This window comes from Chiloscyllium punctatum, chromosome 22, assembly GCF_047496795.1.
Source record: "Chiloscyllium punctatum isolate Juve2018m chromosome 22, sChiPun1.3, whole genome shotgun sequence".
Lineage (NCBI taxonomy): Eukaryota > Metazoa > Chordata > Chondrichthyes > Orectolobiformes > Hemiscylliidae > Chiloscyllium > Chiloscyllium punctatum.
In genome coordinates this window covers 50,308,860-50,333,165 of record NC_092760.1, presented here as the reverse complement: position 1 = coordinate 50,333,165, position 24,306 = coordinate 50,308,860, and the positions used below count along the sequence as shown (strand labels likewise).

General features: G+C 39.4%; 1 protein-coding gene across 1 annotated transcript in view; it reads right to left on the bottom strand.

Annotated features, from left to right (window-relative positions):
- Nucleotides 1–24,306, bottom strand: part of sbf2 (SET binding factor 2) — a 568,047-nt gene that overhangs the window by 479,621 nt on the left and 64,120 nt on the right. The window contains 1 exon segment of the mRNA XM_072592265.1: nucleotides 8,621–8,706. Coding sequence (XP_072448366.1) covers nucleotides 8,621–8,706 — 86 coding nt within the window.

The following is a 24,306-nucleotide window of genomic DNA, read 5'->3' as shown; positions in this document are numbered from 1 at the left end:
GTTCACTCTATCCAGGCCTCTCAGCATCCTGTAAATTCCAATTACATTCCCTCCTTCATCCTTCTAAACTGCATCAAATACAGACCCAGAATCCTTAAATATCCCTCCTGACAAGTCCTTCATCTCCAGGATTGTTTTTCTAACTCTTCTCTGTACCCTTTCCAACACCGGCACATATTTCCTTAGCACAATATTCCAAATAGGGTCAGCCAGAGCCTGATCAGCCTAAGCAGCACATCTCTGTTCTTGTATTTTAGCCCTCCTGAAATTAATGCTAACATTGGATTTACATTCCTGTCAAGTTAATCTGCATGTCCACCTTAACAGAATCCTGAACTTGGACTCTCAAGCCCCTTCATGCTTCAGATTTCCAAACCCTTGCCTCATTTAGAAAACAGTCTATGCCTCTATTCTTCCTATTAAAGTGCATAACTTCACACTTTCCCACATTATGTTCCATCTGCCACTTCTTTGCCCACTCTTCTAGCCTCTCCAAAAAGTCCTCCAGATTCCCCACTTCTTCAACACTATCTGTCCCTCTAACTGTCTGGACCATCTGCAAACTTAGCAACAATGGCCCTTAGTGAGAAATGACACAAAGGGCAAGCATAAAATTAAAGAACCAAAGGAATGTTAGAAATAAAGCAAAAGGAAAAAGTATTAAGTAAGATAACTTTGCTGGGAAAAGCAGGAAGTCCAGCTCAGTACAGGAACAAATTTAGTAGCTATGAAACTTAACAATTAGTCATTAAGGAGGAACAAAAGCCTTTGACAGATCACTTCAAGTACCTAGGAGGAAAGACAATAGGGGTTTGAATAAAGAGTTTACTGACCAAGCATGTGAGGTGGAAAATAATGAGGAATGGGTTTAAGACACAAAAAAGTCAGTAATCAAGTTTAAACAAAGACATGAGATAATGAGTACGTGACTACACTTTACAGGATACCAACACATAATGTCACCACCCGAGTCAGTACAAGGGCAGTTTCGTCATCACTATTCTAGTAATGTGATCAAAAGATTAACATGTTCATCACAAACACAGCAGAAATGTGCAGAGGACATCATGTTCATCAGCATGAGTTTGATGTGACATGTTTAGTGGGCAAAAATTGTACAAGTACTAAAGATTGAGAGTGCCATTTTTGGAGTAGTCTGAGTGAGCATGAGGTTGGCAAGTGCTAGTACTGCTACTCTGCTGAGGTTTTAGAACCTCTACTTAGACTAGGGATTGGTGTCTTGTTACTCTGTAACTGTGATACTATAATAAATGTTTAAGTAAATGTGCTAAACTTTTAAGGGACTGCTTCTAAAAATTTTAATGCAGGCAACTGAACGATCTCAGGGAAAGAACCAGGGAAGGCTGAGTAGACTCCAGTAGGGAATCTTCCCTTACCCACCAAAGCTCTTGGGGAGCTCCTTTGTCCAGATCATCAGTGTAATATGAATAGTTGTGGTCCCACAGACTCCTGCAGGAGTCACCGGACACCATCCTGAAAAAGACCCCTTTATCCCTACTCTCTGCCAGTCAGCCAAAACCTTGCAACTAACATCATTGACTCATCTTATTGAGCAGCCTCCTGTGCGATACCTTTGCAAATACCTTCTCAAAATCCAAACAGATCAGGTCCAATGGATCTCTTTTGCCTAACTTGTTTATTACCTCCTCAAAAGAATTCGAACAGATTTGTCAGGCCTGACCTCCCTTTGACAACTGTGCTGATTCAGCTCTATTTTACCATGCGCTTCCAAGTACTTTGCAATCTCATCCTGAATAATGGACTCTCAAATCTTATCAATAATAGAGGTGTGACTAACTAGTTTCCTGTCTTTTTCCTCCCTCCCTTTTTAAACAGGGTGTCACATTAGCCATTTTCTAATTCTCTGAGACACTCCCTGACTCCAGTGATCCCTGAAAGATCACCACCAATGCCTTCAGAATATCTGCAGTTATCTCCTTCAGAACTCTGGTGTGCAGTCCCAACCAGTCTGGGTGATTTATCCATGTATAGATCTTTCAACTTCACCAGCACTATTTCCTTAATAATGGCCTCACCTCTGCTGCCTGACTCTCTTGAAGTTGAGGTATGCTGCTTGTGGCTCCCACTGTGAAAACTGATGCAAACCTATCAGTTCCTCTGTCATTTCTTTGTTCCCCATTACAACATCTCTCCAAGCTCGTTTTCCAATGGTCCAAAGTCCACTGTTACCTCTTTCATCTTTTCTATAGCTAAAAAAAAATCTTTTATATTACTGGCTAGCTTACCGTCATATTTAATTTTCTCTCAGGTTTTTGCTTTTTTAGTTTTCCTTTGCCGGTTTTTAAAAAGGCTTCCAAATCCTCCGTCTTCCCTCTAATCTTCATCATATTAGATATGTTTCCTTTTTACTTATATGCTGTGTCTGACTTCCTTTGTCAGCCATAGTTGCCTCAATCTCCCTTTAGGATGCTTCTTATTCCGTGGGATGTATTCCTGCTGTCCCTCTCAAATCACCCATAGAAACACCTGCCATTGCTGCTTCACTGCCTTCCCAGCCATGGTTAACCTCTGCTGAGCCTCCCTCCCCTTGAACTTTTGCCATAACACCCCCACTCTCTAGTCTTAGTGATGGCTTCACCTCTACCTCCAACTCTCGAAGTTCTGGTATGCTGCTTGTGTCTTCCACTTTGAAAACTGACGCAAAATTACCCATTCAGTTCCCCTGCCATTTCTTTGTTGTCCATTACAACCTCATTTTCCAGTAATCCAAAGTCTATCCTTACCTGATTCATCAGAATCAGTCTCAGTAAGATTCAGGTAGAGTACATTGCATCAGAACAGCTCCCTTCTTCCCTAGTACTGGTGCCAATGTCCCATGAATTTGAACTATTTCTCCCACACAATCTTTGAGTAACATTTACCTCCTGACATCTTGTTAACCCTCTACCAATTTGTTCATGGTTCAGGTAGTAATCCAGGGATTTGTTTTGGTTCTGCTTTTTAATTTAGCTCATAGTTGCTCATATCCCCTCAACAGAGCCTCTTTCCATCTTTTTCATTGGTACCTACATGGACCACAAGAACTGGACCTTTCCTCTTCCATTCCAAATTCCTCTGCGGCCCTGATGAGATATCCTGAATCTGACCACCACTGCTGACTTCCCCACTGTTGAATGACTCCCTGTAGCATGGTGCTATGATCAGTTTACTCATCTTTCTGCAGCCCCACTCTCATCCACACAGAAAGCAAGAATCTCAAACTTGTCAGACAAGCTCAAGGGAGAGGCACCTTCAGCTCTACCTCCTGAATCCCTCTTTGCCTCACTGGAAGTCATATCCTCCTGTCCCTATCCACTGACCGATTTTGAGGTGGCTAATCTAAGTAATGTAACTGCCTTACAATACGAAGTCAAGGCAACTGTTCCCCCTTCCTGTTGTGTCACAGTGTTTGAAGCTTAGATTCCAGGTCTTCAAAGCCAGAGTTCCTCCAGCAACCAATACTTGTTACAGATGTGGTCATTATGAACCACAACGGAGTCCACAGCTCTCACACCATGCAGGTACAACACATCGTCTGGTCTGACATCTGTTTTACTTACTTAGTTTTTAATTTATTTTCATAAATTTTGTACTTTTTTTCTTATTTTGTAACTTGTTAAGTATTTCCCCTATTTATCTTCAATTGGAAAGTAACCTTTTATAGATAGTCAAATTAGTAGCTATCGCCAAACAATTAACTTAAGGTTGACTTGTGATGTCACCTTTGTTCTGGACCCTTGAACCTTGGCTTCAAATCATCCAGTTTTAAAAAAAACCTATGAGCCAAATAAAAGCAACAAATACCTCTTCCCCTCTGCACTTATTGCCCACATCACCTCCAAATTTCCCAAACTATGTGGGCGGCACGGTGGCACAGTGGTTAGCACTGCTGCCTCACAGCGCCAGAGATCCGGGTTCAATTCCCGCCTCAGGCGACTAACTGTGTGTGGAGTTTGCACGTTCTCCCCGTGTCTGCGTGGGTTTCCTCCGGGTGCTCCGGTTTCCTCCCACAGTCCAAAGATGTGCAGGTCAGGTGAATTGGCCATGCTAAATTACCCGTAGTGTTAGGTAGGGGTAGATGTAGGGGTATAGGTGGGTTGCGCTTCGGCGGGGCAGTGTGGACTTGTTGGGCCGAAGGGCCTGTTTCCACACTGTAAGTAATCTAATCTATATTCACTTGGGCAGTCCCTTACTCTATATGTGATCTCTCCTTCCTGATCATGTGAAACCTACTGCAGCAGATCCTGTCTAGCAGACAGGTCTTTTAGGATTCAGCCAAGCTGGTCATTAGTGGTATTGCTGATCCACTCTGTGTCTCTCCTAGCCACCAAATGCTGCTCAATGTAGAAGAGTGCGGATTCATCATCTGGGGCAACAATGGGAGGGGAAAAATCAGCAGGAGGGTTCCTTGCCTATGTTTAACCTGATGCCATGGAACTTCACATTGTCTGGTGTCAATGTTGAGGACTCCTACAACAGCTCCCATCTAACTGTAAGTCACTAAGCTACCAGTTCTATAGGGTCTGTCCTGCTGCTGGGACAGGACATATCCAGGGATGGTAGTGATATGGCATCCAAGGCATGATTCTACAAATCTGAGTATGGCAGTTGCTAGTCTGCGAGACAGATCTCCCGGATGTTAGGATGTTAGATTTGTTGCATTTGGTGTAGTTATTTCCAGTACCTTAGTCAATGTCATGTGGTCCATTCAGTTTCATTCCTTTTCTCTTTTTGAATAATTAAATGCTTGGACATTTTCAAACGTAGTTAAGTGTTTCCAGAGTCATATGAAGGCCACGCCAGGCCAGGTTACAATAGTGAACTTGATAGGTTTTTATGGTAATTAACGATAGTTCCAGATTTTTATTCAAATTCTAACATTTGCCGTGGTGGAATTCAAATTCAGGTCCCTAGAACATTATCTGGATCTTTGGATTACTAGTCCAGCAACAATACGACTAGGTCATTAAATCGAGAAGAGGGAGGTAAAGTCATCAATTTTTTATGCCCTCTCTCCTTATTTAAAGTGCTATTCTTTATAACATCCCTTCCTGGCCAATTCTCACATCATTGTGTCTCTTCTGACAATGTCTGAAATATATCATTACATCATCAGTAAGGTCCTAGATTGCACTGCCAGATTTGGCACCATTGAGTATGTGCCCTACTGTTGAAGATTATCTTCTGTTGAAAATGCAATCCCAATTTTAAGGATACCTTGTACAGATTTTAACCAAAGACCATATCACAAACAACTTCCTTAAAGTACAAAAATGAAATTTAATTTAGGCCAGTGAACTCCACTTGTGATATCATGCCAACTCAAAAGTGTCCCCTTTGAAACCATCTCTAACTTCTTCAGTTAGTCACATATGACGTATTGCGCCTTGAAGTCCTTTTTTCCCCTTCACTGGAATGCATCTTTTCTGAGAATTCTGATATATCTCCTTTAATTTTTATCACTGTATGTCTACTGACCTATTCCAATACTTAGTTTCTTCATTCACTTTTGCCAGCTACCTTCATGCCCTCAAAAGTGCCCTTACTTCAGCTCAGAAATTATACACACTCTTCTCTCCCTCAAACTGAAAATAATATTTAATAATATTATCACCGCTTCCTAAGGACACCTTCACTGTAGGGTTATTAATGAATCCTGCCTCATTACACATCACCAGATCAAATGCAGTCTGCTTTCTGGTTGGCTCTAGAACATGCCACTCTAAGAAACTACCCTGAAAACACACACATCTAGTGGCAAGAGCAAACTTAACATTCTGATTTATCCAATGCATAAGCAAATTAAATAATCCAAGATAATTGGCATACATTTCTCACAAGTCCCCATTACTTCTTCCTTAGTGCTGGACCTATTACCAGTCCACAAGCAGCACAGTACTTTCATTATTTAGAACATAGAACATAAAGTGCAGCACAGAACAGCCTCTTTGGCCCATGATGTTGTGCCGAGGTTTAATCCTAATGTAAAATATAGTAACTTAACCTACGCACCCCTCAACTTACTGCTATTCATGTGTACGTCCAGCAGTCAGTTAAACGTCCCCAATGACTCCTCTTCCACCACCACAGCTGGCAACGCATTCCATGCATTCACAACTCTCTGCGTAAAAAACCTACCTCTGACCTCTCCTTTATACCTTCCTCCTAATATCTTCAAACTATGACCCCTCATACCAGTCAATCCTGCCCTGGGGAAAAGTCTCTGGCTATTGACTCTATTTCTCATCTCTACCCACAATTATTCGACTTTCTTATCTGCAGAAGAAAGGATTTATATTCTACCAATGTCAGCTTTAATTAGTAGAGTTAGAGTTACACTTCCCCATTTTTATAATTTCCTACTGTTCCTAGGCACAGGTAGCTCTTCTATAACATCATAGTTCGGTTCCCATGCAATCTTGCTTTCTAAGAAAATTGTGCAATACCAGCACCATTTAAAATAATAGGGCTGAAATTGTGTTATAGCCAATACAGGTTGGTAAAGTTTGTGTTCTACAAATATCGGTCTAAATTTGGAAATAGTGCTATAGCCAATTCAGGTTGTGGAAACACGTGCTGTAGGAGAACCATCTGTGTCATACACCCTTGAATATTTCGGTTCTAATCTTTGTCATTTTGCAGCCAATTTACCAGACCGCCTGACCATAAAAAAATTAATGTTACATGCATTCAAGTACAGCCTACAGTTTTAGCCTTTCACTATATTTAGAACCTCGAACTGTATTCACTTCTGCACAAAGATTTGTACACTTTGTCTTACGTGACAATTAGATAATTAATTACTATTATATCTGTAGTATAATAGAAAAAAACATTATGGGATTTCTAGTTTCTCTATTTATTTGATGATCGATAAGCTGCCAAATGGAGTCATGAGGAACATCCTCTAAATGATCTTATGAGCCAGAGTCTACGACCCTGTCTATTAAGTCACACTTCATGTCACCTCTGATCTCCAATGTATTGGAGCAAGTGGGAATTTGACAATAGTCTACCCATGATTTCACTTTGCAGTCGAGTCCAACTAGAACTTACCAGCTAATATCATCAAGTTGACAAGTGAAAGCAACTTCATCCTCTTAAAAAAAAAACAACAAACTATGGTAAACATGGAGCCAGTGAAATATAAAACGAGTTCAGGAAATAACTAGATACATCCTTGTCACTGTGGTTATTAAAAATGCATCAAGGACAAACTATGATTAAAAGGTCTGAAAGTCCTGTAGCATTATGATGTTACTAGCAATACTCTACAGAGTGAGAGAAGCCTTCTTTCAGATTGTTTTCTGTAATGCCTGAAGTCCATATTAATAACATGGTGTTACTTGAGCAAACAGTCAGTAAGGTCAGTAAGAGAACCTTACAACACTAATATGAGGCTCCGTTCCCTAGTCCTTCTTTAATGTTTATTCCTTCCTTCAGTACTCAAGTAATGTAATTGCAGATATAGCAGTACCTTATAAACAACTGCTTCACTTACACCCATTAACTACTGAATTGCACTCAAGAAAATAAACTGGAACCTCATGTGGAAGACACTCAAGTGGTAACGAAAAAACACAAGCTTAGCTTAGAAAGGGATTCTCCTACATACGTTACAGAACAGGAGAACAGCAGCTAAAGAATTGGATTTCAGCTTCACAAGTTGGAATCAAATTATACTTTTACAGCACACAAAGCATCTACTATTCCACAGATACAGTCCAGTTAGTAAATGTTTAACATCATGTCCACTTTCATCCACTTCATCACTATATATAAATATCAGCAAGAACTTTGGACAATTTCACACTTGGCACTAATATAACTCAAATACAAAAACCAATAAAAAGAGCTCTATTGGAGCTGAAAAGCAGACCAATAGAAAATAGTCCCACTGAAATGTCTATTAATCAGGCAGCAATTCAAAATCAGACCATGCAAATCATGTTTAACAGACTTTGTTCAAGATTCTCTGGGACTTCAGGATAACAGTTTGATAAAATTAATTATTGATTCATTCTTGAGTTTGTGCATGTTTTTATTTCATGCAATTGCTGTCAAATATTTTTCTTCAAAAATACTTAATCGTTGGAAGTACAAGTCAGGCTCAATTTTGGTAATTCTTTTTTGTTAGCTTAAGTTTTTTTTAATGTAACAAAACATGTAACTGACCGCAAATTATCAAGATGGCTCTGTATGAAGAGCTTTCTTTCAAGCCAAATAAACTTTTTTTAAATTCTTACTCCGGCTTAAGTTCACTACCAAGGACAACAAATCAAACTGCGTATCTTACTGTCCTCATTGATATTTGGTGATTATTTACATAAAAAATATAGAATTCGGCATGTTAGTGTGGTGTATTTATAAAGCAGATCAGTTCTAATGAAAGCAGGGACACAATTCGGAATCAATAATTTATAGTATAACATTAAACAATGCTCACACTCTCCAATCAAATCAGAACCCCAACATGCAACATCCTTCATCAAAGTATTATATACGTTGCAAGATAGCTGAATATGTTGGCCCCATGAAAGCTACAGACTGTAAAAAAACCTAAGGATTATTATGAAATGCAAAGTGGTAATGTACTTACCAATTCTATTCCCTGTGGAAACGGTGCATCATCCCAGTCTTTTTGTGGAAAACGCTGAATTATCTTCCCCGACCCTTCAACGGAGCCTGAAGGCAAAAGGCAAAAACGTTACTGAAAATACATCACCATGCTATTACTTACTATGGAAAGAGATCCTAAAACTACCACTAATTATAATCAAGTTCAATAAAGTTTTAGTCCTTTTAGTTCCACTATATCTACTATTAAACCTGCTATTTGTTACCTATGACTTCATCGGCCTGCCAAAACATTCAACTAATAATTATTGGCAGCAGAAAGATAACTTTAACCATGGCAATGACCAATAGATTTTCTATTAAGTTGATCACAGTGAATCAAATGTTGCCGCACCTCAAGACATGATACATTGTTAATGAAGTTTGAATGAACTATGGTGGGGGGGGGAAAAAGATCTGTTTAATCTCTGCAAAAATTGTTTTGGCTAGAATTAGAATTTTACAGTACAGAAGGCAGCATGTGACCCATCATGTCCGTACTCAGCTCCCAAACACTACCCAACTAATTCCACTCTCCAGCACTATCCCGTGTAACAAAGAAAAACTTTGAACCTACAAATTATTACTTATTACCTAAAATAAATCTGTCCCAGTCAGTACCATAGTTAACCAATTAATCTCACAATGAGAGCTTCTTCATATCCTATTTTTGACTTTACAATGAAGTCCGGGTGCTCCGGTTTCCTCCCACAATCCAAAAATATGCAGGTTAGGTGAATTGGCCATGCTAAGTTGCCCGTAGTGTTAGGTGAAGGGGTAAATGTAAGGGAATGGGTCTGGGTGGGTTACGCTTCGGCGGGTCAGTGTGGACTGGTTGGGCCAAAGGGCCTGTTTCCACACTAAGTAATCTAATATAATCTAAGTCCAAAGAAAGACCTTCAGGAAAAAAGATTAATTTTCATCTTCCCTTCCTTACAAATACTTTCGCATCTCAGTAATCAGCCAAGACTTTTTGACAATATCTTTCAAGCTTACAACTTTAGTTAGCTAGAAAGGCAAGCACAGCATGTAAATAGGAAGACCATCACCTCCAAACTCCTCTTGGCATCACATACCACCCTGAAATCATTGCCATTCCCTCATTACAGCCAGATCAATACCATGAAAATTTCTTTGCCACATGGAGAGCAGCAGTTTGTGAAGGTCAATTGCTATCTCTTAAACAATGTCAAAGATGAGCAATAAATTCCATTGACATCCAACTCTGTTCTTTTATAACTCGTAATTTTCATTAGCATTTGGATTGATTTTTGTTCTTGTAAATACTTTTTCTCCAAAAATCATATTTCTGGTGGAACAGTAGTTTGCTAAGTATTTATTGAGCAAGCAATATAATTTGGCAGAAATAAAGGAATTCACATATAAGGATTTCAGAATTAAGGTAATGTTGGAAAGAACTACTGGTGGAGGAGAATGGAAAAATTTGTTCAATTACTAAAGCCATCTTGGAGTTCGCAGATTTGGTGGGCCACTCTGTTCTTAGTCACTTTCTGGGTCTTACAAATTCTTCAAACTTTTCTACATCTCTCTGCACTTTAAAGGACAAAAGTTCCGCAATGAACCACTTCACACTTTTCCAGGTTGAAGTTCATCAGCCACTTCTCAGCCCAGCTCTGCATTCTGTCAATAGCCCGTTGCAACCTACAACAGCCCTCTAAGTTATCCACAACTCCACCAACCTTCATGTCATCGGCAAACTTGCTACCCCACTCTTTCACTCCCTCATCCAAGTCATTTACAAAAATCAAAGAGGAGAGGTGCCAGAACAGCCAACTAATTTGTTGCTTCAAGTATTTCATACAAGAATACTGGGGTTACACTAATTGCCTCCAAACACTACTGTCCACAAAGTGAAAAGGCAGCAGAATAATCAATCTTTCCATGCAGAGTCACAACTGTTCAAATTTTAATGCTAAGATCCTGACAAGTGTCTTTCTGTTGAAGTCAGAATTGATCAAGATAAATTCAGGAATGAATTTTACACTCAAGCACAACATTACAGTAGAATATTCTCACATGCATTAAAAATATTTACTATAAACAGTATTTGCTCATGTTCAAAACCACAGTCTTGTATGACTGGATGGTAGGCAGCATTAAGTCACCAATTGCTTTCAGTGGAACAGCTATTCCAACAGTAAACCTATTTCTCCTCCAAATATGTCAAGATACCATATAGAGGGGAAATTAATAAGCTTTTCAGTGTATTTTAGCTGTGACACAACATTTCATAGCATCAGCTGATCAATATCCCACTGTACTCTTGGATAACTTTCTTTGCTGTCCATTATACCACTAATTTTGGTATCACCTGCAAACTTACTAACCAAGCTATATTCTCATCCAAATCATTTATGTAAATGACAACAATGATTGCAGCACACTGCTGGTCACTGGCCTCTAGCATGTGTGTACACCAGAGGAGAAATGTGTGTCATCAATATTATGGTGAACCTAGCTATGGAAATGCTGCATCAGTGTCCTTGTTTGACATTGTTCAGTTAGAATTTTTTTTAAACTTTCAATGTTGCTTCCATGTTCACAACAGTACATCAACATTAGATCCCACCCTTTCAAACTTTGCTCACACATACATATTTTGAGGGTGGACTGCTTCTTCTTCTACATCCAAGTAAGGAGCCATTTAAGAGAAAAGGTGAGGCAAAGGTGCTATTTGAAATCTAATGTGAGCAGATGAGGCAGATACAACATGCTTAAACACAGGGAGAACAAATGAGGCAGAGGAGCCATTTTAAATTCCTTTCTTAGACTTGTGTAGTAATCTCTTCTAAACATCAGCCAGAAACAAAAAGGGAAAGTGATAGCTGAGATCAAGAAAGAGCTATTAGTTTCACAGTGGAACTGGATATTTTTAGGATGCTTTGAAATGGAGGAAGTAAGTAATCTACATTGCTAGTGGCTGGGCTAGCTCCACAACAGTGAGAACAATCCATGGTAATGCTGAAAAGGTTAAGCGGAATGCTTATTATTTAAGAACTGGCAGAATGAGTAGTCGAGAAGCAGCAAGATCGACATACAGTCTGGATCAAACACCAAAATCAAAATCAAAACACGCCAGAAGCCTGCATAAGATCTTATAGCAGACTACCAGTTTACAGAAAATTTGTGCATTAGTTGTGGATTCGTCAACAGTTTCAAGACAAATACTAATTTGCACACAATTTTAAACTGGCTGCAACACCATTACCTGCATGTTCCCCTCAAAGAGGCTCACCAGCCTGACTTGGAAATCTATCACCATTGCTTCACTGTTAAAGGGTCAAAATCCTGGAATTCTCTCCCTAATGGCATTATGATCTATCTACAGCATATGGACTGGTATAGTTCAAGAAGGCAGCTCACCACCACCTTCTCAAGAGCAACTAGGGACAGGCAATAAATACTGGCCAGCCAGTGATGTCCACACCCCACAAGGGATCAAAGTAGTGCTGGTACAGAAGTTGCTGCTAAATTCCCAGCTGATTTGACGGGAGTCATTGAAAATATACTCAGCAAAATATAGTTCTCAATATTAATGAAAAAGGGGTTTCTTTTTGGAATCATGTACTCTTGCAAATGAACATTTCACAAGGAGAAAGAGTATTTAAAACTGTCAAAAGATTGCCCAAGTATATTGCTCGAAGAAAATGTTGTAAGTGATTTTAATTTCAAGACCTTAGTAGTACACCAAACTAAGACATGACAAGCGTTGACAGGACACTCCAAGGAGCATCCAATGTCCATTTGGCACTGAATGATGCAAGCACTCTTTAGAAATGTTTCTTCCTGTATGCCATCCCTCCCTAGAGGTCTGATGAAGAGTTACACCAAAACATTAATTTCTCCACTTCTTGATGCTGCCTGGCTTGCAGTGTTCTTCCAACCTCCTGCTTGTCTACCCTGGATTCCAGCATCTGCAGTTATTTTTTGGCTAAGCTTTATTTCTCCATTAAGGGCATATGGTGTAGGAATGGTATCCTGTACCACAGAAAATAATGCCTTCCAAATATTGCTTCCTGTTTGATAATTGATTCAGTTATCTCATCAGCTCTGATGGAGTCTTGAAAATGTGACGGTGTTTTTCCTGTCAGGCAACATGAAGAGAGCTGGTTTAGATATCATTGAGACAAAAGATACTAAGATGAATGCCCTTGTCTCAAATATTCAAGAACAAGAATAACCGCTCAGGAAAACTGAACCATTCCTTCAGATGATCTGATACAATCCAAAGAACTGAATGCATATGATCTGTAAAAGGAACACAAATGATCTTATTCCAAACTTTGATGGAAGGTTAATAACCTGAACTCCACATTAGCTTGGAGAACCACACATAGGAAGGTAAATAAAACTACCAAATCTGAAACAAAAGCAAAATACTACAAATGCTGGATTCTGAAATTGAAACAGAAAGTGCTGGAAGTACGCAGCGGATCATCCGAGGGAATCTTTATCAAATAGACAGATTTTAAGAAGCAATGTCAGGAGGATTGAGAGTGAGTTGGAGGAGTCTGGGGAGGAAAGTGAATTGGAGGAGGTTAGACAGAAAATTCCAAAGCTTAAGAAATATTCAAGGTGTCAGAATGACATAAAAACAGATATCTGAGAATTATGAAGTTAAATGGGATAACAAATTGCAAAGGAAGGTGAAGTCATGGAGGAATATGAAAACAAGGATGAGGATTTTTAAAACCAAAGCTCTGCATCACTTGGAGCTGGTATATATGGCAGGTGCTGATGGGCGAAACGAATTTGGTGAGTTATGGCTTGGGCAGAATTTTGGATGAACAACGTTTATGATGCATCTTGGAAGGGGCAGCCAACCAGAAGTACTTTAGGATAGATAAGTCTCGAAATAATGAAGGCATGGATGAAATTTGCAGGAGAAGATCGGTGTGGGTGCTTGGCTGGATGTCTGAGGATAAAATTTAAGTTTCTGTACAAGAAAGAGACAATAATGTCAAGCCAACAAAATTGAATAGTTTACAAAAGCAAACAAATGTCAAGATATCACTAGTTTAAGTTGTTTGAATACTACAGCTTTCTTTCAAAACAAGTATGGGCAAAAGCTGAAAGCACAGAGAATACTGCCAACTACAGGCAGTCCCAGGGTGGTGAACGGGTTATGCTCTCAACTGCGTTCACAAGTTGATTTGCACACAAGTCAGAAAATAAATTGGACAATATAAAGTAGCTGCTCCAAAATACAGGAAATGTTGGGTTAGGTACTTAATGGAATAAGTATAAATATAAATACATTCCCCTATATGGAATCATGTCCGTAAGTACAGAATTTCATAAGTTGTACTTCGTACTGGTGGTTCCTGATTTAAGTAGTTCCATACCCATCCTTCCAATTACACAAATGAGGATATTGTTGGTTGCTACTTTTTCTCACTACACTCCTCCACTGGACTGGCTCCATGTACCATCAGCTTGGTTGCCACGTCTCATAAGACACAGGATGTAAATGGCGAGTCAGGTGACAGAAGATGCCTCATGAAAAACTCCCAGCAGATTCTTTCCTCAACACTTTCCAAAAAATTACAAGTTAAGCAAGTTATAGTCATAAAATGAAACACTGTGGTGACTTACATAAAAGTTACAATTACATGATTAATTCCATATTTAGATAAAAGGGAAAAAAGTTTGACTGATGCATTGCTGAAGGGAATAATAAAATGTTGAAATCTCCAAGTCCTCACTAAAACATCTGAAAAAAAGATTAAAAATCTAATAAACTCTATCTATTTTATCCCAAGTGAAAGGATGTGAAATTTTGTGCCTGCAAAAGCTATTTGAGTTCCTACATGTAGCTCAAATGCTTTGGGACAGATAGTTTGCTTATGATATTCTCAAAAGAAATCAAGAGTTGACAACAGTAAGCCAGTGAAATTCATGCCCAAACCAAGATATAATTGTAAAACAAGCAACTGGCAAAAATGGGCAACTAATTCTGTAAGGATATAGAACCCAACTAATTCCCATGTTTTATAAAATGATAAAGGGCATAGATTAAGTAAATGACAGGTGTCTTTTCCCAAGGGGGATTTCAAGACTGCGGACATATTTTTAAGGTGACAGGCGAAAGATTCACAAAAGACATGAGGAGTAATTTTTTTTACAACAGAGTGGTCCATGTGTGGAATGAGCTTACATGAGCTTTCAGAGGAAGTGGAAGATTTGGGTACAGTTACAACATTTAAAAGACAATTGAACAAGTACATGAATAAAAAATGTTTGGAGGGATATGGGCCAAGTACAGATGGGACTTATTTAGTTTGGGATTAAGGCCGACATGATTGGACCAAAGGGCCTGTTTCCATACTATATGACTCTACAACTCAAAAGGCAAACAGGTCTCAACATGACAACTTTTGAGAAATCCACCCACCAACCACCGAGTCTATTTATTCTTTGCAACAGGTTTTAAGCATACATCTCAATGTTACTTGTAGCTTTGCTTGCCCATTTGATAAGGAGTTCTTCAAAAATTTAATGGGTTACAATCTTGTCAGTCCCTTCTTATATCACGTTCACAAGTGATTTTTCATTTACAGAAGCACATTTTCAGTCAGGGTTTTCTTTTGTATTTTCACTTGGCTTCAAAAGTGAGACTGGAACATCACAAGCAGAAAGTGATCATGGCATAAACATATTACTAACATAGAACATTCAAAGTGCACTCAAATACATGGATGCTTCACACATTAGGGGGCGGAATGGTGGCTCAGTGGTTAGCACTGCTGTCTCATAGCACCAGGGACCTGGGTTCAATTCCCGCCTCGTGCAACTGTCTGTGTGGAGTTTGCACATTCTCCCTGTGTCTGCGTGGGTTTCCTCCGGGTACTCCGGAGATCCAAAGATGTGCAGGGTAGGTGAATTGACCATGCTAAATTGTCCACAGTGTTAGGTGTAGGGGAATGGGTCTGGGTGGGTTGCTCTTCGGAGGGTCGGTGTGGACTTGTTGGGCCGAAGAACCTTGTTTCCACGCTGTAGTGATTCTAATCTATACACACATGCTGAAGACAAGTAGTCTTCAGAATCTGCAAATATTTTATTTCACTTTCTGATTTGAACAGGTAGCATTGTAATCCAATTTAAATTACAGAAAGCTACTTCGGTAGAATGTTCAGTAAAATCTGAACAAACAGCAGCTTGAATTAATCCAAAATTCTGACCAATTCTGTCAAGGTGTAAATTTATCAAATAACTAATAGATGAGTGAAAAAGGTCTGGATGTTGAGACACAGACAGAGAGAGACAGGCAGGCAGACAGACAGAGACATTTTGAGCTAAAGTATTAATTCCAGTCTGTAGAGTATGACAAAACACTTATGAATTGGGTCACAAAGACATTCTTATTGTAACCCCGTCGCCTTCAATACTGCAAACAACTGTTGAATAGTTACTTTGATATTTCTGACTCATGTCTCTCAAAATTCCAAAGACCAAATTAATGGCATTCACATTCCAAATAAATAGGAAATGTATGTGCCCACTTAGGAAAAAACAAAACGTCTTCCTTCTGATGTAATTACAAGCGGTATTTGGATTTGAAGGCTCGTACAAGAAAACACATCTATCTGCAATTTATTATTTAACTGACTACTCCACTTAAATCTCCAACATTTCAACTGAGGCTAAGAAACACAAGATTAAGATACTTTTACATTGGGAAATCACGTTAAGGTGCAAGGCATCAAAGTGACTGAATAACTGAGAAACAATGATCAATGGAATGTTTAATGCAGCACTGGCAAGTAAAAGGGACCAGAGAAAATGCTGCAAGAGAAATAAAAGAGAAAACAAAATACAAGATACAGGAGGATTTGAACACCAAACCTGTTTACTTTTGTTCATTCACAACTGTGCATGTCACTAGCTGGGCCAAGATTTATTGCCCATCCAGTTAAACTATTGCAGTCCACTTGGAGTAGACACACCCACAAATCCATTATAAAAAGAGAATTCCAGGATTTTGACTCAGCAACACTGAAGGAATGGTAACTTATTTCTTTCTAAGTCAGGATGGTGAGAGGCTTGAAGGGGAACTTGGAGGTGCATGTCTATGCTACCCTCATCATTTTAGATGGCATTGCCCATGGGTTTGGAAAGTTCTAAGAAGCCTTAGTGAATTTCTGCTAAGCATTTTGTAGATGGTACAAATTGCTGCTGCTGTGCTTAAGTGGTGGAGAAAACAATGTTTTTAGATATGGTTACTTTACCCTGGACAATGTCAAACAATAAACAAACAGGCAAGCTGGGAACATTTCATCTTAATCTTGACCCGTAGTGTTAGGTAAGGGGTAAATGTAGGGATATGGGTGGGTTGCGCTTCGGCGGATCGGTGTGGACTTGTTGGGCCGAAAGGCCTGTTTCCACACTGTAATGTAATGTAATGTAATGTAATGTAATCTTGACTTGAATCTTGCAGATGATGGGCACACTTTGGGACTCAGATGATGAATTACTTGCTGCCAAGTTCCTAGCCTCTGACCTGCTTTTGTAGACAGCAAATACATGGCTAGTCCAGTTCAGTTTCTGGTCAATGGCAACCCCCAGGATGTTAATACTGGGAGATTCAGTGATGGTAATGCCACTGAATATCAAGAGACCATGGTTAGATTCTCTTTCACTGGAAATAAACACTGCCACGCATGAATGTTAATTACCGCTTGTAAGCTCAAACCTGAATATTGCCAAGTCTTGCTGCATGTGGACGTGAACTGCTTTAGTAAATGAGGACTCACAAATGGTGTTGAATATTATCAGTCAACAGTGAATATCCCTCATTTTCAATGTTATGAAGGAGGGAAAATATTGATGAAGCAGCTAATGATTGGGCTGAGGACACTACCCAAGGTACTCTTGTAGAGATGCCCTGGAGCTCAGATGACTAACCTCCCAACTATTACAACAATCATCCACTTCAACCAGTGGAGTGTTTGCCCCTTGATTCCCACTGACTCTAGTTTTGCTAGGGCTTTTGTAAGGCTCCTTGATGCCACTTTGTCAAATGCAGCCTTGATGTCAAGGTTAGTCACTGACACCTCACATCTCACATCTGGAATTTAGTATTTTGTCCATGTTTGAAACAATACTGTGATGGGGTCAGGCAGAATCCAAAGACTGAGCATCAGCGAGTAAGTTATTGCAAAGCAAGTGCTGTTTGATTGCACTGATAATGATACCTTTCGTCACATCAAGCCTGCTATCTCATTTAATGAGATTAGAGCTAATCTGAGACTTCATCCTTGGCTGCAAAGAGGAGAAAGGCATTTTGTAGGAATGGGAGAGAGAAAGGATTAAAATAGTGAATTCAAGGGTTAGGAAGAGATAAACAGAGCAAAAATAGTGAGCACAGGAGAGGGAGGAGAAGGATGCACAAGAAATAAGAACAAAAAACAATGGAAGTAAGTGTTACGAATGAATACACAGATGTGACAGAAGTTACTGATTGAAATGAAAGCAGAAAATGCACAACATTTCAATTAGCATTTAATGACTTTCCAGACGACTTTCATATGAATGCATTAAAGCAGTTTCTTTCAGTAATGGGGTAGGAAAAACCAAGTGGACATTAGGATTATATAGCTCCCATGTGAATTGCATAGGCATAAAAGGACCAAACTGTCCTTCTGCTGAAAATATCTGATCAGCTGCTTCAAATCTGCTATTGAATATAACGTCAAATAAAGTAATAACGCCAAAAAAATTACCCTTCCTACACAAGCAGAAAAAGCTTTATGCATCCAACTGAAATTGTCAAATGCCCTTTTGCTTATGATGAATTCAACAAAAGGAAACGGTAGATACAGGAAATAAAGTTTACAAAACTAAATTCCCACAGAAGCTCACCGTTCTAGAGTCAATGCCTGGATGAGAGGTTCTCTTCCTAGAAAGCAATGTGTAGAATAGTCGAAAATACTCTGGAGTTTATAACAAGTGGAATGGATTTCACTGAAAGATACAGAATTCTGAGAGAGTTGACAAGGCAGATGTTGAGAGGCCACTGCCCTGGCTGGAGAGTCAAGAACTAGGATTCATATCTCAAGATATAGGATTGACTATTTTAAACTGGTTCAGAAATTTCTTCGCTCAAAGGATTGGGAATCTTTGGATAACTCTGCTCTGAAGGGCTGTGGAAATGCAAGCATGTTCAAGGCAAAGATTAATACATTTTTGGATTTGGAGGGAAACAAAGGATAAAGCAATCATTCAAGAAAGGAGACTTGAAGTTGAAAATTAACCATAAACTTATTAAATAGTGAAAAAAACTCAACCAAAGGTTATTTCTGATCCTACTTCTTGTATCATAATCACTAAACTGCAAAGGTAAATCCTGCCTTCTTTACTTTAAGCTATAGTCATAAACCCAGCTGATGGTATAATCGGACAAGTCGGTCCAATTAAATCTGGCTTCACAGATCACATTTTTGTTCAATAACATGATCATTCTCTGAACATAGTTGTACAAGGCTGCAAAGGTTTCTTTAACAACAGAAGTTTATTACACAATAATCAGAAAAAAAAATCAAGCTAAGTTAGAGATATGGTACACAGACTGAAGTGTGTTTTGCAGGGTGTTTTAAGAGTTACATCTATTTCCCAACACCACTTACAGTATCAAATCCTGAGAAATTACATGTCATCTTTAAATACCTAAATTCTTTCCTGTAAACTGCTAATTTTTCTTACATGAATACACTCAAAACTGAAAGCATAGCCTCTCAGCTTTTAAATGAAGACTTCTTAGACAAACATAGAAATTCTATAAACTAAAAACTTTTCTAGACAAGAACTGACATCCTCATCATCACACAATTGATACAATGCCATAAGTTACACATTGTATCACTGGAACAAATGTATACAATTATTTTGTTACTGAAATAGTTAACTCCACAATCCAGCTGATCGGACAACCCTTAATTGGTTCACTTCTATCCATATACTCTAGACAGATAAGTACCAGTAATCGCATCTTTCCTACACAATTAAATAACATGTCTACCCTCACTTTTTCAAAAGTTTCCCATTGGCGATACCAACCAAAAAGTGTAATTTCCATATGTGCAAATTCCCAGCTTTTCTTCACCACTGGCTTTCTCAATTTACACACTACACATTTGATTTCTTATGGGAGGATTAAAGCCATTCTCTGTAGCCTGTATTACGAGGTCCACATCAACTCCAGCCCTCCCTCTAGTCGGTCTCTGAGTTGAGCTCAGTTGTAGGTAAAATTCTAGAATCCATCACTAAGGAGGAGATTTCAAATTCTTGGAAGTGCAGGGTCGGATTAGAACAAGTCAGCATGGATTTAGTAAGGGGAGGTCATGGGTAACAAACCAGTTAGAATTCTTTGAAGAGGTAACAAGTAGTTTAGAGCAGGGAAACCCAGTGGATATTATCTATTTAGACTTCCAAAAAGCCTTTGATTTGTTGCCTCACAGGAGGCTGCTCAGTAAGGTAGAGCTCATGTTGTTCAAGGTGAACTACTGGCATGGATTGACAATTCACTGTCTGACAGCAGGCAGAGAATTGGGATAAAAAGGTTCTTTTTCAGAATGGCAGCGGGTGACAAGTATGATCCCGCAGGGTTCAGTGTTGGGATCACAGCTGTTGACTTTAATATATTAATGATCTAGATGAAGGGACTTGGGGCATTCTGGCCAAAGTTCGCCGATGCTACAAGGTTAGGCAGACAGGCAATCCAATGTGAGCAAATGGGAGGTCTTGCACTTTGGAAAAAAGAATACAGGCATGGATTATGAATTTTCTCATTACTTAGAAAATAAAGCTGAAGTACAAAGGGATCTGGGAGTGCTGGTCCAGGATTCTCTAAAGGTTAACTTGCAGATTGAGTCCATGGTTAAGAAAGCAAATGTCTCAAGAGGGTTGGATATCAAAGCAGCAATGTGCTTCTGAGACTTTATAAAGCTCTAGTTAGGCACCATTTAGAATACTGTATCCAATTCTGGGCCCCACATCTCAGGAAGGGCATACTGGCACTGAAGCGTGTCCAGTGGAGATTCACACGGATGATCCCTGATCCCACGGAATGGTAGGCCTAACATATGATGACAGGCTGAGGATCCTGGGATTGTATTCATCAGAGTTGAGAAGGTTGAGGGGAGATCTAACAGAAACTTACAAGATAATGCATGGCTTAGAAAGGGTAGACGCTGGGAATTTGTTTCCGTTAGGCGGGGAGACTAGGACCCGTGGACACAGCCTTAGAATTAGAGGAGATAAGTTTAAAACTGAAATGAGGAGACATTTCTTCAACCAGAGAATGGTGGGCCTGTGGAAATCATTGCCACGGAGCGCAGCAGAGGCCAGGCCATTACATGTCTTCAAGGCAAAGATTGATAAATTCTTGATCTCGCAAGGAACTAAGGGCTACAGGGAGAGTGCGGGTAAGTGGAGTTGAAATGCCCATCAGCCATGATTAAATGGCAGAGTGGATTCGATAGGCCGAATGGCCATACTTCCACTCCTATGTCTTATGGTCTTATGGAATGAAACTGCTTGCAATACTGCTGCCAGCTTTGATGCAATAATTAGTTTCTGACCACATGTTCATGTCATCACAGAAATCACTTATTTCTACCTCTGACAGTTACTCCTTCCTGTCCTCGCTCACCTGCTGCTGAACCCTCATCCATTCCTTGGTTAACATGCAGACACTTACACTTCTCTGGCTTGCATCCCTTCATTCAACTTTCAGAAAGTTGCGATCATTCAAAATACTGCAATCATATCCTAATTTCTACCAAGTTCCCTTGATCCGTCATCAGTATGCTCAATGACCTATACTGTTTTCATTTAGCAACACATTATCTTAAATTTCTTATTTTCTTAGTATTGCCCCTTTCATCCATTTCTCCTCCAGACCCAAAATCCACCAGGAGACCAGTGTTCTTCCTTTTTGGGTCTCTTAAATACCCTGATTTCAATCATTTCGCCACTGACAGTTGTGCTGTCAATTGACAGGACCCTAAATTCCAGAATCACCTCCATCCCCTTGCTAAACTATACATCTCACTTTCTTTCTGATGCGACCTAAATATTAAAGGGTAATAGCATTTACAAAGGTCAGGGATCTACAAAAAGGTCGAGGGATGATTTTCTAATTAAGGATGGCATTAGTAGCATGGAGAGGATGATCCAAGTTCAAGAAACCAAGACATAGTGCCTGTTTTCATTGAAGCAAAAAATGTTCAAGACAGGAAGTCACTTGTCAGTGGGGTGTACAGGTCACCCAACAGTAACCAGACAGTTGGGTGATATGTAAAGGCATGAATAATGGGACCTTGTCAGAAACGCACAACAATACTCATGTGGGATTTTCATCTACATTTAGATTTGAAACATCAGATGAGCAAAAGGTACCTGGATAAGGTATTCTCAATGTTTCAGGATAATTTCTTAAAACAATATGTGGCTCAAATGTCAAACTTTGTTAATCCTGTGACACACCTTGGGACAGTACTATGCTAAAGTTGCCAAATGAATCAAAGCTCTTTTTGTCATCACTGCTGGTAAAAACTGATGAAAATACACAACACAAATGGCAGAAATGTAAAATTACTTCATACACAATCTTTAGTGCACAATGATACAGCTATGGTTATTTTATTATTTTAATAGTTAGCCAACAAGGGCAGCTTTGATTTTTAACATTAGAAAAGCGGTGATTAAAAAATCAACTATTAATATCAATGAGCTTGCTCTGAAGTTGGTGCAAAGATAAAACAATGCAAGACTGCCTCCTTGAGGTGGATCTTGTTCTTGGCAACTTAATGTGCTGCAAGCTTTGAGTCTATGTAAGACACGTAAGTATTTTGCATTAATAAAATACAACTCCTCAATCAGAATTTCAAACACACAATTTCCACTCAAAGCTGAAGATTTGATTCTACAAATTAAAATAGCCCACAAAACAATGAATAATGTTGGAGTAAACTTGATAGGATTAGAACAAGAATGTGCATTTATCTAGCAACTTCAATGAGGTACGTCACAGGCATTTTATCAAAAATTTAAACAGCAAGCCACAGAAGAAAATTGATATTCATCCAGGTATTTGCAAAATTAGCTACAGTGAGTTGGCGCACTGGTAGTAACCTTTCAAGAATCTTGAGATTCTGGAAAAGTGCCGGAGGATTGGAAAACTGCTAATTCACTCCAGGTGGTCACTTCCTCCCTTCTTACCTTACCCTTTTTGTCGCCCTTTTTCTTTGTTGTCTTCTTGTCGGCAACAGAAGTGATGACATCATTGAGTAGCACTCTTGATGAGCGAGTGGCCTAGCATGTTGGCAGAGCCAGGGAGTCCTGGTTGTAGCAGGCCCGGAGCAAAGATCTCCTGGTTATCGGTAAGGCAACAGTGGAGCCATAGTCTCCTGGTTGAGAGTCAAGTAAGGGGCCTAGCACAGGACCCAACATCATCGGCTCCATGGTGGATGGTCCCAGAAACAAAGAGATGGCGCTGAAAGTGTGGTGACAGCAAAGGTGTCGCAGGCCGGCCAGCTCAGGGCTTGGGAGTCATGGTGGAGGTGGCAGAGTGAAGACAGACTTCCTTTCAGCTTTGTCTTTTTGTTCTTGAATATCTGAGTAGCGCTGGATTGTGGTGACAGTTGAAACGCTTCACACCGTACAAGTGACAATTAATCATCAATAACTTCAACAGCATTCAGGAAGTGATCATCAGCACCATTGAACATATTCGATATTCAATATTTCAGAAATTATTGTCTGACAATATCAGGATCAACGTTCCATTGGAGCAAAATTGCCATTAAAGGAACTTGCCATCTTGAGCAAATGCATTTTCATTTTCCAACTCTCCACATTGTTCAGTTATTGCCACAGAGATTTTATTGTATATACATCTAAGGGTTGAACAACGCTGTTTATACAGCCAGGTAACAGAGCCACATTGGCACTGATGATCTCACTTTACGGACTACACTATTGAAAACGTGGAATTTAGGTATGTTCCAGAAAATCAAACTTTTCCTTTCTTTCATCTCCTATCTTAAATTCCACATATTCCTTTCAAATGCTTTCTTCTATCCAGTCTCACTCAAACATTAACTTTGAAATGTCTCTTTGGCAAAAGCTTTGCCCCTAAATGTCACCTAAATGTGCCTTTATCTGCATCTGACCATCTGATGGTTACTGTAGACATAATAACAAGGTCAGTCAGCTGGACATCATAGAATACATGTTCCCTGATTGGGGCTCATCCAATCTAGCTGACATCTAAAAAGGGTGAGTGCCAAAGATACTGACTATGGGATTTAGTGGAAGCCCACAGAACAAAAAAAGGGTTAAATTGGACCTAATCAGATCAGGAAAAACATAATGGAACTTAATTAGATCAGAGTTGAGTTCTTAACAGCTACTTACAGGGCATGAAGTGGTTTTGTATTACTAAATGGGTAACTGATTATAGAGGGAAACCATGATGTGGAGATGCCGGTGTTGGACTGGGGTGGACAAAGTTAAAAATCACAACAGCAGGTTATAGTCCAACATGTTTATTTGGAAGTATTAGCTTTCAGAGCACTGCTCCTTCATCAGGTACTTGCAGAGTAAGAGCATAATTCCCCCGATAGCTTGTACTTCCAAATAAACCTG